Below are 16,176 nucleotides of genomic sequence, written 5' to 3'. Positions count from 1 at the left end.
TTTCCTCAATACATCCAGAGGTGCAGCAATATTTCTTTCTAAATCAGGAATATAATTATGATGGGAATTGAATATACCAATGAACTTTTGAATAAACTCGGGTAACCTTGACCTTTTCGGATACTGGTAAATCAATAATAGCTCAAGTCCTATCCATATCAATTAAGACGGAATTGTAGGAAACAAGATGTCCTAGAAAAGGAGTCTTGGGAGCACAGAAAGTCTCCTTATCAAGGTTCGCAGTGAGGTTAGCCTTGCTCAGCCTACAGAAAACCTCATGTAGAGCTTCTAGATGAGACCTCAGCAAGGAATCTCGTCATCTGAATACAAGAATACATTATTGAACCTCATGTCACTAAATATTTCCTTCATGCGACTATTGATGATGAAGCTTCTGATTTGAACTGACAAGAATGTAATAGATCAATAATATTATTAACAAGAATTGCTCATCTGATCACACTGGTCAACTGGTCTCAATTCCTACTAGTCTTGTTAAAAACTCTTAGGCTGGGCGCACACCAGTTAGTCAAGACAATACAAGACATGATCAGAAAAGTTTAGTCACAATACTTCAAATTGTTGCTTATGATACATCTCACACTGATTAGTCATTGCAATTAGACATGAGTCTTCATAAGCTACTATGTGAAGTATTGTGACCAAACGTGTGTCTTGTCTTGACCAACTTGTGTGCGCCTAGCCCTAGATAATGAAAGCTAGATTCTTTGAATGTTGGATATTCATGTCATAATGTAAGACAACTGTACAATATAGGCTCTAATGTATGATCTAGAAATGTTGTAGAGTAAAGCACTATCTACTTTGTTGAAATATCAATGAGGATAGCAACACCAATGTTGATGAAATTCTACCATTATAACGTGGACCTCACTGCTGTTCAGAAGCTGTTTTGATCTATGATCCATGTTCCTTGCAGAACTGTGATTTTGAAGAAGTATCTTGTGGGTAGAGAGATTGGAGTCGAGACTTTTTCTAGATTACTTGTCTCATGATAATCATAACCTATTGATATTTCTCAATGTTTTCCACTAAAAACTTTCCTAATTAGATGATGAGTGATTTGACATTTGAGAGTAATCATCTCATTAGCCAAATTCAGTAATTTATTCTAGACCTCATGAGTGGATTAGGCTATCTACCTTATTTTAAAATGATATGGGAAATCTGTTCCAGACTGTGACTGATGATTCACATCGCACTTCTTATGTCTACTACAGAATAGTAACTGTTTTGAAAGTGAAAAACAGAATACAAATTGGTCAAATTTATCATTATGATGAAGTGAGTATTCGTGACTCTGATAATCAGTTGACAATAGAAGAAGTGAAGTATATCTTTTGTGAAAGTAAGACGCAAAAAGATGAATCTACAAAGCGAACTTACAGAAAAGTCAGATTGGGTGAGATATTTTAATATTTCTAAAATAAAGGTCTTTTGAATACATATTAAATTGATATTGTTACGTTTTTCAATGAATTGAGAGTATTTATAAGTCTCGAACATCTTTAATATTTATCAAGGATTTCATGATTTTATTGTCATTAGATAAAACTATATCGAATAGACTCTACCATTAAAACTCTGAAGCTTAGACATCAAAATTCATCAGTTGAGTATATTATTCTTGGCAAAATTATTGTGGAACAGCTCTAACCTTTTACCTTCAAAACTCAACTCAACCTTATCTATGCAATTCAATAACTTAATGTCAACTTGAAAACTAAACATAACCCAACTTGACCAGAAATTGACAAAAATCAACAAATGAACTGCATATGATGAGAAAAAAGACAATAAAAGAAGATAGCCTAATATTATTGAGTACCTGACTCCAGTAATAGCTCATTCATTTCAAAAGTGGTATAGCCTGATCATATCCTCTATAATGTAATGTTGAGAATATTTTGTCTGTGATTCATACCACAACTACCTAGATTCACAATTTACGTTCCATGGGAACACTTTGCACTAGTCTCGTGATGGAACAATATTATGATTGGAACTGTGTACAGTAAATTGTTCCAGTTCCAATCGTAAATTGTTCCATCACGTGACCAGTGCAAAATGTTCCCATGGAACGCCATTTCGAATAGTTGGTTCAAGCTTTTGGCGCGCACATATAAAGTTGATTTACACTTGAATGTGTCGTTTACTAGCTGTATGAATGAAGAAAGGCTGTTCCACAAACCTACCGTCTAGAAAAATGTGAATTTATTTTATTCCATTACTCTCAAATTTTCTATCAAGAAAAATTAATTTGATGAATGGTTATCAAACATCATATTGTTGGTTATGACTGTATTCTATGCTATGCTATTGTGAACAAACTATCAGCGCATGCGCAGAGAAGCAAGCAGACTACAATAATCGACCAATGAAAGCTCAGATAGTTGGAACTGTACCAGGTCGCACAATTTACCACACTTCGACTTTGGGGCAGGATTTTGGAACTGGAACAGGTTTCTGGAACAGAATCTGTCAAAATTCCTCCTATGGAACGTGGAACTTTTTACTTGGTAAATTATGAATAGGACAATAAATTTACCACATTCCATGTACACAGAACAGGCCCAATATCATAGAGCTAGATTGTGATGTCATCAATAGTCAATGAATTTATGGAATCAGAAAGCTGATTGGGAATCAGCTGAATTGGAACTTTAGATTTGCAGTTCTCTGATTGGATAATTTCATCGACTACTGATAATGGCACAACCCAGAACTATGGTTTTGTAAATTCAGGTGGTAGCGGTCATACTCACCTGACTCCAAAACATGTAACTCCAAGGGTTTGAGCATTGGACATCTTTTTTGACAGACATGCAGCTGTCAACCATAACATTAGATTTGTTATCAGTCTACTTTGAAAAATAGAAAAACGACAAATTTATATGATTGGAAAACAGTTCATTCACATGGGCTACTTTTTAAATTAATAAAACAATATAAAAATCTTAAAGCACCCTTTTTATTGACCGAGCGAAGTGAGGTCTAAGATTCAAGTTGACAGTTTGGTACTGTATTTCTCTTGATGTTTAAATTTTTAAATATTTATATGTTGCGCATTTACGGTGAAACGTGGTAATAGATTTTCATGGAATTTGACAGGTATGTTCCTTTTTTAATTGCATTCAAGGAATAATCCAAATGAAAGTTCATACATTCTCATTTTTTTGTTTCTTTGAGTTCCTTCCTGATTCATAAGAGTAACGTTCTACTCACTAAAGAGGGGGGAGTATGTAACATATTTTATACCAGTTTCAACAGTTATTATTATTATGTAAGTAGTGGAAAATTTTGTGATTCGAGAAACAACTTTATCTGTCTCATTTGTTTATTGTACGACAAAGAGACCACTAATCTAGTATTCTGAACTATTTTATTCATCGAGTTTTAACTCTCTCTCTTGATTTTTTGTCTCCATCAGTTACACAGCTTGTCTGATTTTTCTCTCTTTGTTGAGCTATCATTTGTCGAAACACTACATGTATTTCATATTGGAGCAGTGGACAAGTGGTCCTTCCAATTTTTGATTCATTCTTACTTCAAGTTTCGTAGAGACTATCCACACTCATTCTCTTGTCTGTCATCTTTAATAACTTCTTGATTTCTCATTATTTGAAGAAGATTTAGTCAGTTAATCTTCTGTTCAAAGTTTTATATACCCGTTTGGGGTTAATTCTTTTTTCCAATTCTTGTTAGTTTTCAATATGTAAATTTCTCTTTCAAGTAATTCTTCTTACAAACACTACATGTTCTCTCCAGTTTTCTTTTTCTTCTCTTGTAAAGTTTTACAAAAATGTTTTTCTCTTTCAAATCCGCTTATACAGTGGTCAATCAAGTTTTTCAATCTACTCAAACTTCTGGAACTAATATAACCACCCTAACTTCTTGAACTACTCTGACTACGCAAATTATGGGAATTACTAGAACTAACTCGATATCACGTCAGTAGGATATTATGAAGAAATCAAAAAATAAACAGGAAACACCCATCATCATCAACTACAAATTGTTATTTGTGCCACATTACTTCGTGAAAATTAAAGGTTATGTGGATTATTATTTTGGGGCCCCTACATAAAATGGATAAAAAAAATGTATTTATATTGAAATTCGATTACTAAACTGTGTAATTCTGGAACTGTTATTATTTATTGTTTCTTATTTTTGTCTTGTTTAACCATTGAACTAACCATTAAAATCTATAGTTCATTACATTTTATTGATTCTTTTTGAATAATCCCTTCCTCACCAAATGCAAATTACAACTTATTATTACCTCAGATCATAACATGAAATTGTCATCAATAAATTAACCAAATAAAACTCTGTTGAGAAAAAAAACTAAGTAATGTTACAAATATGCCACTCTTCAATAAAAAAATTACGCCTCCCTTACAAAAAAATAACATTACAAAAACTGCGCCTCTCTTTTACAGTACTACAGTTTGCACTACTCTTAATTACATATAGACCTATATTTTTTTGTTAGTAAAATTCCCATTTTTATCATTCTTTTTTCTCCTATGACTAATTCATGTTACAATATTATCTGTCAATTTGGCTTTTTTAGGCCTTGGAAAAGACGTTGTTTGCTTTGAAGAGAGGGAGGAAACTGGTTAATTTGATAATTTAATTGTATAATTTTTTTTGTGAAATCAAATTTTGTACAATCTAACGGCTTCTCCTAAATGCTCTTTCCCATCTGAGACTAAAATAATCAACTATTGGGATGTGAAAAATGAGGTAAAAGAAAATTCCAATTTTAAATAATTACCTAGTGGAAAATTCAATCCTTATTTTATTACTAAAGATTTTATTATTAGAGATTCTATTATTCTAACTTGAATCCTTAGGAGTACCATCAGATACAATTGGTGAGATTGTGATGTCGATACTTCAAGAGGTAAATACAGAGTACTAGTTAGTAGCCCTAATCATAAGATTCATAGAATTTTTTATGATAATGAATCCAGTAAGAAAGCATTAGATAAAAATTGATAGTATCTTATCTAAAGAAACTGAAAATTTGAATGGAATTCTGAAGGCAAGTAATATAGATAAATATGCAAGTACATCACTTTGCCACAATGTCCATGCATGGACATTGACTACAAGAGAAGAAGATCTGCTTCAGAGATGGAAAAGAAGGATTTTAAGAAGAATTTTTGGAGCAATCAAGGAAAATGAAATATGGAGGATGAGGATAAACGAGGAACTAGAAAAATTGTCCGAGGAGACCAGTTTTTTATCTGTTGTGGAAAGTATGAGGCTGAGATGGGCTGGTCATGTGTGATCATCAATAACTCATTAATGATGTAGAAATTCTATAAGTCCCACTCAAGCTATTTTGAACTTACCGTTTGATCTGAAATAATATTTTAGTAGACCTATTACTAATAATACCATCGTAGTGAATAGTGAACTTTGTCATAATATGGGTAGTAATAATCAGGAAACTAGTGTAACTGTAAGTGGTAGTAGTGAATCAAATCAGGCTCATTGTTCAAGAAAAGACACTTCCCCAAGCTTTCAGATTACAGGTTACAATAAGGAAGGAGACATAAATAAAATGATGGCTAGAAATCAATCACGCTATGTTAGTCATGAAAATGAAGAAGGAAGTGGTACTATCAATGTAAGCAAACCTCATGCCATTGGTCACATATTGATAATTTCACATCTCCTTTGTTAAGTAATTTATATTATAAATTGCCCAATCCCATCAAGAATTTAGTGAAGTGAATCCCAAACACAGATGGACTCAATGTAGATAAGTTGCTGAAGTTTCTAGGAGCGTGTTTGAAGATCAAGGAACAATCAAATTAAGTGAATCAACAACTTTCTCATATTATCTTCTCTGCCACTGAGGGACCGTTTGCCGAGAGATTAGACCTTGCTATCAATGAAAATAGAAGTTTTGATAATTATCATAGTGATATTTTGCATTATTTTATCCCCTCAAGACTTATTCCTGTAATAGAAAGAGATCATTATCGTAGATGACAGATGCCAGGCAAACCATTAGCTACTTATATCTCATCTATGAAAGGAGCAGCCTAACTATTACAGTTGAATAAGTCTGAAGAAGAAATAGTGAGCAATATTTGCTCAGGTTGCAATCTGGAAGAAAGGTCTAGATTGGTATTTCAAACAAGGTGGAGTTCTTTTAATGAGTTAACCAACATTTCTGTCCTTTTGAAAAATATTTTATATGCAGATTCAGAATGTAATAGAGTTGTGTCTCCAATTAATGGAAATCATTCTTCTCAATCTTCCAAAGAAGTGGATTCAGTAGTAAATGTTGTTATCAATGTAATCGTAATGGACATTTAGCAAAGTCATGCCAAGTGGATTTTACTGATGGAAATATACAGGGAAATAAAGGAACAAACGTAAATAGGAATCCTTTGTCAGGAAATACTTATACTAGAGATCTGAGTAGAATATGTTGCTTCAAATGTAATGATTTTGGACATTATGCTACTTCTTGTAATAACAAAAAGTATGGCTAGACATGAAAAGATATAGAGAATTTCCCAATAAAACTAATAATAATGCTAATCATTGACAACATAATATGGTTAATATTATGGATTGTAATAGGAGAAAATACTTCAAAAATGGAGGAAAGAGTTCTGTGGTGAAGAATAGGGATGATAAGAACAAACTCAAAAAATTTATCAAATGCAGAATGGAGAAGAGATTTGATCAATTGAAAACTGAAACTTTTTATAGGATGAATCCTTCTGAATCTTGTGAATCAGGAAATAACAGCAGAGTGGTGCAGTTTTTGTAATGTAAATTGTTTTTTTTTCAACAAAGTGTTCTTAGGCTAGTTTATAGATGACCATTCCATATAACGATTTAAGGTAATAATAAGTTGTTATTTGCATTTGGTGAGAAAGGGATTATTCAAAAAGAATTAAGAATATGAGATGAACTCTACAGATTTATTAATGGTTGAACAAAACAAAAATAAAAGACAATAGATAATAACACTTTCAAAGTTACACAGTTTTGTAATTGAATTTCAATATGAATACCTTTTTTATCATCCATTTTATGAAGGAGCCCCGAAATAATAATTCACATAACCTTTAATTTTCATGAAGTAAAGCAGCACAAATTCCTATTTTTAGTTGACGACAATAGGGGTTTCCTGTTTATTCAGATCATTTCTTCATTATATTCTTCTACTGATGTGATATCGAGGTAGTTCTAGTAGTTCTCATAATTTGCATAGTTGGAGTCGTTTGAGAAGTTAGGGTAGTTATAATAGTTCCAGAGGTTTGAGTAGATTGGAAGGTTTGATCGACCTCTGTATAAGCAGATTTGAAGGAGAAAAACATTTTTGTAGAACTTCACAAGAAAACTGGAGAAAAAAAGTAGAGTTTGTGAAAAAAATTACTTGAAAGAAAAATTTACACATATTGACATATTGAAAACTGACAAAAATTGAAAAAAAGAATTAACCAAACTTGGATACATAAAAATTTGAACAGAAGATTAACCGACTACATCTTCTCCAAATAATGAGAGATCAAGAAGTTATTGAAGATGACAGACAAGAAAATGAGTGTTTGTTGTCTCTATGAAACTCATAGTAAGAATGAATCAAAAATTGAAAGGACGACTTGTTCACTGCTTCAATCCAAAATACATGTAGTGTTTTGACAAATGATAGCACAACAAAGAGAGGAAAATCAGACAAGCTATATAACTGATGGAGACAGAAAATCAAGAGAGAGAGTTGAAACTTGATGAATAAAATGGTGCGGAATACTTGATAAGTGATCTCTTTGTCTCACAATGAGCAAACAAGACAGATAAAGCTGTTTTCCAAATAACAAGATTTCCCAATACTTAGATAATAATAATAATAACTGTTAAAACTGGTATAAAATATGTTACAATTTGGGACTGGAGCAAAATTATCAAATTCTTAGTTTTTGAAATTTTGAACATGTGATATATAGAATAAGACCACCTTAGAGTGCTCAAGAATGAAGGTCCTCTCCACTTGTGAAGATAAAAAATCTGGAACTTGGATTGGAACTTGGTGGCGGTGGGGGGAATTCTTATTTTAAATTTAGGAAATTTTGAGCATGTGATACATAAAATAGAACTGCTTTGGAGCTCTGAGGAGAATGATCACAATTTGAACGTGATCTGATGAAGTGTTGGAAAGTAAGGTTGATTTTTATCATCATCATCATCCTATGTGCAAAGATTGGGCTATTATCTGTTCTGACTCACAAACAGCTTATACAGTAGTTAGAGAGTTCAAAAAAGTTATATATTTGAATTCATACATAACATGTTTTTATTGCCATATCTCACATGTCCTTCCAATTATTGATCTTCTTCCTTCTGGTCTATAATTTGATCTTCTAGTTGTGACCCTATTCTTTTCTGACGTTGGTCATGACCTTGGGTCCCAGGAACCCGCTTCTTTCATATTGAATATTTCAAAATGTTTCAAGATGTTATGTTATTCCATGATTCTAACTTGTCCAAGGGTTATTGATGAATGCATTTAGCACTTGGGTGAAGCAGGAATCGATCTTTATTATGATTATAAAAACTAATTTGTGAAACCCTGCTTTTCTAGGGTAGTGAAAAGTAACGTTTGGTTATTAGGTATTTTATATAAAGTGAACAGAAAATTATAGTTATGAATACTATGATGAATCTTACATGCAACACTACTAGAAAGATGGGAAAAAAATTGGAAGGTCATAGTTTACCAGTTTTTACCCTACCCTCAATTTCATGTTGCACAATCTTTGCAAGACTTACAAAATTATAGTGATGAATATTATTATAAATCCTTAAACCTACATGAAACACTACTAGAAATATCAAAAATATATCGTCAGGTCTCATAAAGTCCACTTTTAGGGGAGGTTTAGTATTCCTGGGATCACCTGGAGTTCATTGCTTTCACTATCATCCCACTTAGAGTCAGTATTCTTATCTTGAACTATAAATTTATTCTTAGCCTCACTAATGTCATTGAAATAGAGATATAGAAGTCAATTTGTACATTCTTCAGAGACTCTGTTCAAAATAAACATATGAACTGCTTGAATCCAATCACTATTGCATGAAAATGTGCATTTTAGAAGAACAAAAAAGTTACATTAGTCATGACCCTTGTGTCCCTGGGACCCAGATACATCATTCCACGGAAACAACAAGTCACAGAGCACTAACACTCTACATCAAGTTTAAGTTTCTAATGACATGAATCTACATGGGTCACAATAGACAGTAAAGCAAAGGGAAGCAAAATTATAATAAAAACAAAAATTGCCTGGGTCCCTGGGACCCGGGGTTACGACTAGAAGGTTAATATTTGGAGGGTAATCCGTTCTGCAGCTATTCTTTTTATATGATCCTTCCATTGTCTTTGGTATTCTACAACTTTTTCAAATTGAATATACCCATCTCAGATCGGATATCTTCATTCCTGAAATTATCTCTCCAATTGCAGCCCTTGGGGGAATCACATCTCTGCCACCTGCACTCTACTCTCAAGTGGTTTCGTTCTTACCAACAACTCACTTCTGTAGATGAGGACAGGAGCAGCAATCATTCCACAATAATGATGATAGGTTGATTTTCAGGGTAAAACTTCCAAATGAAGGGCTGCCATCTTTAAACAGGGATTGATTGGAAGAAATCAATATAAATACGTTTTTGCCTTGTTTCAAAGTACTTGTAAACCAAATTTTATCCAAATAGGACCTTGAATGCCACTTTTACCATGGTACAAACAAACAAACACTGATTGAATTGAAACATAGAATTCGCTTTGCTCATTCAATAATCCCCAGTGACAGTTATTCTCCTACAGTTATTTATACTCAGTTTGTGGAGTGACAAATATGCTTGTGATATTCCTGTCTAATTTATTGAGTTGTTTATCAATTGATAGTTGTGTCTAGTTTTCCTCCCATGTGTTATAAGTAATAGGCTAGAGCTAATCAGTATAGATCGTCTTGAGTGTTTGATTAGTGTAGAAATCTGCAAAAATAACTTATCATCAATCTTCCATACCTGTTTTTACTGTTTTGATTGCCATTTTGTGTGCACCGCTTATTGAGGGGACTTGTCTAGGCCAATGACAGATGTTCTTATCTATTTTTTTCATTAATTATCATTGTTAGTGGTTCAGGTTAAACTTTTCTAGGTCAAACTAGTTTGGGTTAGATTTTCAAGGTCATGTTGGGTTGGGATGCGTGAGTTTTTCAAGTTTGGAGGTCAAGGTTGTCTCAGAACTTCTGAAAATTGCCTTCTTGCTCTCATAAACTGACTTTTTGACACTACTTCCCCTGGGCATCAATTGTCCATGTTAAAAAAATAGGCAAGTGCATCATTTGTGCTTTTGTCCTTTTGGAAACCGAATTGGTTCATATGAATAATATTATACTTATTAATATAGTTCAATAAACTCTTTTCTATACATTTCTCTGCTATTTTTGCTATATTACTTAGAAGACTAATGGGTCTATAGCTCCTAGGGTTGTTTTTATCTCCACTTTCAAATGAAGGTTTTGGATTAGCAATTTTGAAATGATTTGGTAATATTCCTGTGCTAAAGATTTTATTTATAATGTAAGATAAAGGAGTTGAAATATATTCTGCTATGCGTTTTAATGTAATATTACTTAAGCCATCAAAGCCAGGACTTGAGCTATTTTTTAGAGTTTTGATTATTTCTTCTATATCTGCGGAACAAATTGGTTTTATGAACCAAGAATTTTGAAAATGGTGATCATGTTTCTCAAACTGTAACTCAGTTTCATCATTGGATATCCCTATATTTTGAGCATGTTCCATTCCAACCAATGCAAAATAGTCGTTCAAAGTATTCGCATTGATGCTAATTTTATCTCTGTCTGAATTTTTCCCATTTATAATATCATTAATACACCTCCAAAGATTTTAAGTGTTGTTATTGCACTTATCTTTTTGATTTTTATAGTAATATATTTAACCTTCTAGTCGTGACCCTATTTTTTTCTGACATTAGTCGTGACCTTGGGTCCCAGGAACCCGCTTCTTTCATATTGAATATTTTAAAATGTTTCAAGATGTTATGTTATTCTATGATTCTAATTTGTCCAAGGGTTATTGATGAGCGCATTAAGCACTTGGATGAAGCAGGAATCGATCTTAATTATGATTATAAAAACTAATTTGTGAAACCTTGCTTTTTTAGGGTAGTGAAAAGTAACGTTTGGTTATTATTTGATATAAAGTGAACAGAAAATTATAGTTATGAATACTATGATGAATCTTACATGCAACACTACTAGGAAGATAGGAAAAAAATAGGAAGGTCATAGTTCACTAGTTTTTACCCTACCCTCAATTTCATGTTGCACAATCTTTGTGAGATTTATGAAATTATAGTGATGAATACTATTATAAATCCTGAAACCCACATAAACACTACTAGATATATTAAAAATATATGAGGTCCCATAAAGTCCACTTTCAGTGGAGGTTTAGTACTCCCAGGATCACCTGAAGTTCATTGGTTTCACTATCATCCCACTCAGGGTCAGTATTCTTATCTTGAACCATGAATTTATTTTTAGCCTCACTAATGTCATTGAAATAGAGATATAGAAGTCAATTTGTACATTCTTCGAAGACTCTGTTCAAAATAAACATATTGACTGCTTGAATCCAATCACTATTGCATAAAAATGTGCATTTTGAAAAAACGAAAAAGTTAAGTTAGTCGTGACCCTTGGGTCCCTGGGACCCAGAAACATCATTTCACGAAAACAACAAGTCGCAGAGCACTAACACTGTACATCAAGTTTAAGTGTCTACTGACATGAATTTACATGGGTCACAATAGACAGTAAAGCAAGAATGGAAGCAAAATTATAACTAAAACAAAAATTGCCTGGGTCCCTGGGACCCGGGGTCACAACTGGAAGATTAAAACTTGGAGGGTAAGCCTTTCTGCAGCTATCCTTTTTATATGATTCTTCCACTGTCTTTGGTATTCTACAACTTTTTCAAATTGGATATTCGTCCCATCTCAGATCAGATATCTTCATTCCTGAAATCATCTCTTCAATTGCAGCCCTTGGTTCTGTGGAGGAATCGCATCTCTGCCACCTGCACTCTACTCTCAAGTGGTTTCGTTCTTACCAACAACTCACTTCTGTAGATGAGGACAGGAGCAGCCATCATTCCACAATAATGATGATAGGTTGATTTTCAGGGTAAAACTTCCAAATGAAGGGCTGCCATCTTTAAACAGGGATTAATTGGAAAAAATCAATATAAATACGTTTTTGCCTTGTTTCAAAGTACTTGTAAACCAAATTTTATCCAAATAGGACCTTGAATGCCACTTTTACCATGGTACAAACAAACAAACACTGATTGAATTGAAACATAGGATTTGCTTTGCTCATTCAATAATCCCCAGTGACAGTTATTCTCCTACAGTTATTTATACTCAGTTTGTGGAGTGACAAATATGCTTGTGATATTCCTGTCTAATTTATTGAGTTGTTTATCAATTGATAGTTGTGTCTAGTTTTCCTCCCATGTGTTATAAGTAATAGGCTAGAGCTAATCAGTATAGATCGTCTTGAGTGTTTGATTAGTGTAGAAATCTGCAAAAATAATTTATCATCAATCTTCCATACCTGTTTTTACTGTTTTGATTGCCATTTTGTGTGCACCGCTTATTGAGGGGACTTGTCTAGGCCAATGACAGATGTTCTTATCTATTTTTTTCATTAATTATCATTGTTAGTGGTTCAGGTTAAACTTTTCTAGGTCAAACTAGTTTGGGTTAGATTTTCAAGGTCATGTTGGGTTGGGATGCGTGAGTTTTTCAAGTTTGGAGGTCAAGGTTGTCTCAGAACTTCTGAAAATTGCCCTCTCTTGTTCTTATAAACTGACTTTTTGACACTACTTCTCCTGGGCATCAATTGTCCATGTTAAAAAAATCAATAGGCTACTAGTGAATCCTATACTATCAAACAAGCGATTCCTGTTTATATGTTTGGATGTTTATATTATGTTTGTATTTCACCGGATCTCGAAAACGGCTCTAACAATTCTCACGAAATTCAGAACAAAGTAGGTTTAGGCTATAATATAATTGTTATATTTGATAGCACTCTATGTCTCATCCCTGGTAAAACTCGTTCAAGGACATTGGAATGATAATAATATTATTATCCATCTTTGGAGAAAATAAAAAACAGCTGATGATAATAATTAATTTGTCGTCTGTTGATGATGGAAGTGAGTGAGTTCCTGTTTGTGGGACAGAATTATGACTCAGCTGTTAAACTTTTGTAATCATTCAATAAGGTACTTAGTGCCCGTTGCAAAAAAGCCGGGTTATTCTTAATCCTGATTGATTCCAGTAGAACCACCTTTCAGAAATGGTCTTCTCTGATTCGGTTCACATGAAATTAATCATGATTATAATTTAACTGGTTTTTGTGCAACCGGGCCTTTGTGAGGGAAATTTTTGCATTCCTCTGAAAATCAAGAAGTGAGGTGTGTGCTACGCCCCCGTGTGGCTGAATGTTACCCCAGAGAAGTGATGCCTGTGCTACGCCCCCCTGTGGCTCAATGTTTTCCCCTTCCCGAATTCTATAGATAAGAGTGTAAGCCTTCATATCACCCCTACATCGAAAAAACTTTTACATTCAGTCAATCAATCATAGACGCATGAAAAAAAATGTATAATGACTCTTATTTATCATCTTGAAGTAGCACGTGTTTGTGTCAGCAAGAAAACCGTTTAAGTTCACTGTACTTCAAATTCAAATTTCTCCCTCAAATGCCAAGTGTTATCCTTTCACAAGATTCCATGTTTTTGGAGACAACACAAAGCCTTTATATTGTGCTAATCCCATTTTTGTTGTTATCATTTCTGCAACCTGATTTTTGGAGAGGTTATGTTGCTTAGCTTCTATCCAATTCATATTAAAACTAACACATGCCTAGCCACTGATGATATCATAAGCTATCTTATGGATGAATAAATTAAGATGATCTATGAATGAGGCCAAACATTGCAGTCTCATAACAGACCCCTCTTCCGAATTTTCAATTGCCTCAGCTATTTCATCATGAATGCTTTTCACAAATGCTTCAATTTAGTATTGAGGTAGTTTCTGTCCAAGACCTCCAAATTCTTAATTTTATCTGATATTCCTTTTAATTTCTCATCTAAAAACCTTTATCAACTTTATCGTTGTTAATACTGATCAACTGGGATGAAAAGCTGTCTGTTAAAGTTTTAACTTCTCTCAGAGCGAATTCTAAAGTTAGAGTTCTCTCTGCAATAGCTTTATCAATATTTGCACTGAAATTTTGTAATGAACTTAGAATATGTTCTCTTTCAATGATGCTCACACCTATATTCGCAGTATTTTCCGAAACGAGTTTTGTTATTTGCGAATCTAAATAAAATTTCACAGCTTTGCTGATTCCTTGCTGATTTATCGATTCAATTATTTTCTGTGTTATCGAGTCAATATCGCACATAAGATTAACACTACTAGGTGTATCAATCCGACCAAATCGATGCAAAGTCATCGTAACACTAGACAATTAGTTTTGCTTCTTTTAGCTCTTCAATTATAGATGCGATCTCAACATCATGTCCAGTGTTGCCAGAAGCTTTTGAGGAATGGAGTAAATTTAATCTTTCCACTAATTCATCAAAATTATCAAAGTATCGATAAATTCTATCATGAGAACTATTTTTTGCAAATTTCAATAAACCCCATCCCTTCTTTTTACTAATTTTTTTACTGGGAAATAATTTCTGAATCATTTGCGATTTAATTCCCTGATTATGTTTAAAATACCCTCTTTGATCTTAATGTATGCTTGTAAGTGTTAGGATTTTTTTATACTTATCCAGATCTCTCTGATTATAAAGATTTGAATTCGGCCTTGAACTGAATAATAACTCAAGTGAATCATGTGTTATATGAAATCTGTCATTATCAATATCTATATACCCATTATCGAATATTGCTTGCTGATCTCCAATATAAAACACATCATCTTTAAAATCGTATGAAACTCCATAACTAATTGAATTATTCAATTTTTCCACATGAAACGTTCTTAGGTATTGTGCCAAAACCTCATCGTTTTTACTAGAACCAAGTAAACTGTTTTCAAATTTAGTTGAGCTTGAAAGATTCTCTGTTGAACTCCCATAGCTTTTATCATAACTCGCCTCCTCCTCCTTCTCCTCATCATCAATCTTCATGCTCTCTTATTCCTCTTCCACTTCTTCCTTTTTTTGGTGTAAAACCATGATTAGAGTGGAAACTAGATTTGGTTTTTCCCAGTTCGATTATGAGCTCTATCAACAGTGAGAGCGTTTTCCTATTGTATTCCTCCAATTGTTTTTCAAAATTAAGTAAGCTTTTATGCTTGTCACTGATTACTTTTCTCAATTTCTGAATCTTATCGATTAAACCAACGTTCTTGCTATTTAGTTTTCTCCTACGTGTTTTAGAAAACATGACTGTACAAAGAATAAATCTCTACTGAACAGTAAGAAACATATCAAGTGAATCTTGGTATTTACCACTATTAATTCTGCACTCGCTCATAATAGTTAAAAAATTATGAGGTTAACAATTTCAAACTTTATGGCAAAGTTTACTGAAATCTTCATAAGAAATATCTCCTCCAACATAATCTCTATGAATTAATTTGAGACTCAATAAATCTATCTTGAAGATTATAATCATATTTGCATTGTCCCAAGTGAAATGTTTCTGCATAGCTCCATAACTCTGAATTAAATATGCTGTGTTAATATTACTATGTCGGCCCATAGTAAAATATTCTCTTATTTGAGGTACATGATTGAGTTGTAAATTGTCAAATATTTATTGAGGGAATGGTTAGCTGTACAAAACCGGGAGCAGAGGCAGCTGGTCCACCGGTTGCGGCAGACTATAAATTAAGCAGTAACATAATCGGTAACCTTTTTGACGAAATACAATATGAATTAGCAGGTCAACAAATTTCTAAATCAAATTTCTGAGATTGATTGGATTAACATCTACAATTAGAGCTATACTTGTGAAGAATATGCTTGATAAGAACTCATATCAG

At 33.2% G+C, this 16,176-nt stretch overlaps 1 protein-coding gene across 1 annotated transcript in view; it reads left to right on the top strand.

Moving 5' to 3' along the window:
• Positions 1 to 1,164: 1,164 nt before the first annotated feature.
• Positions 1,165 to 16,176, top strand: part of LOC111046348 — a gene marked incomplete at its 3' end in the record, with an annotated part of 53,325 nt that continues 38,313 nt past the window's right edge. Inside the window, 1 exon segment of the mRNA XM_022331873.2 lies at positions 1,165 to 1,423. Within this exon segment, the coding sequence (XP_022187565.2) occupies positions 1,180 to 1,423 (244 nt within the window).

The sequence above is a fragment of the Nilaparvata lugens genome, chromosome 14, assembly GCF_014356525.2.
Source record: "Nilaparvata lugens isolate BPH chromosome 14, ASM1435652v1, whole genome shotgun sequence".
Taxonomy (NCBI): domain Eukaryota; kingdom Metazoa; phylum Arthropoda; class Insecta; order Hemiptera; family Delphacidae; genus Nilaparvata; species Nilaparvata lugens.
Note: the sequence above shows the minus strand (reverse complement) of the source record. Positions and strands in the feature narration are given on the sequence as shown.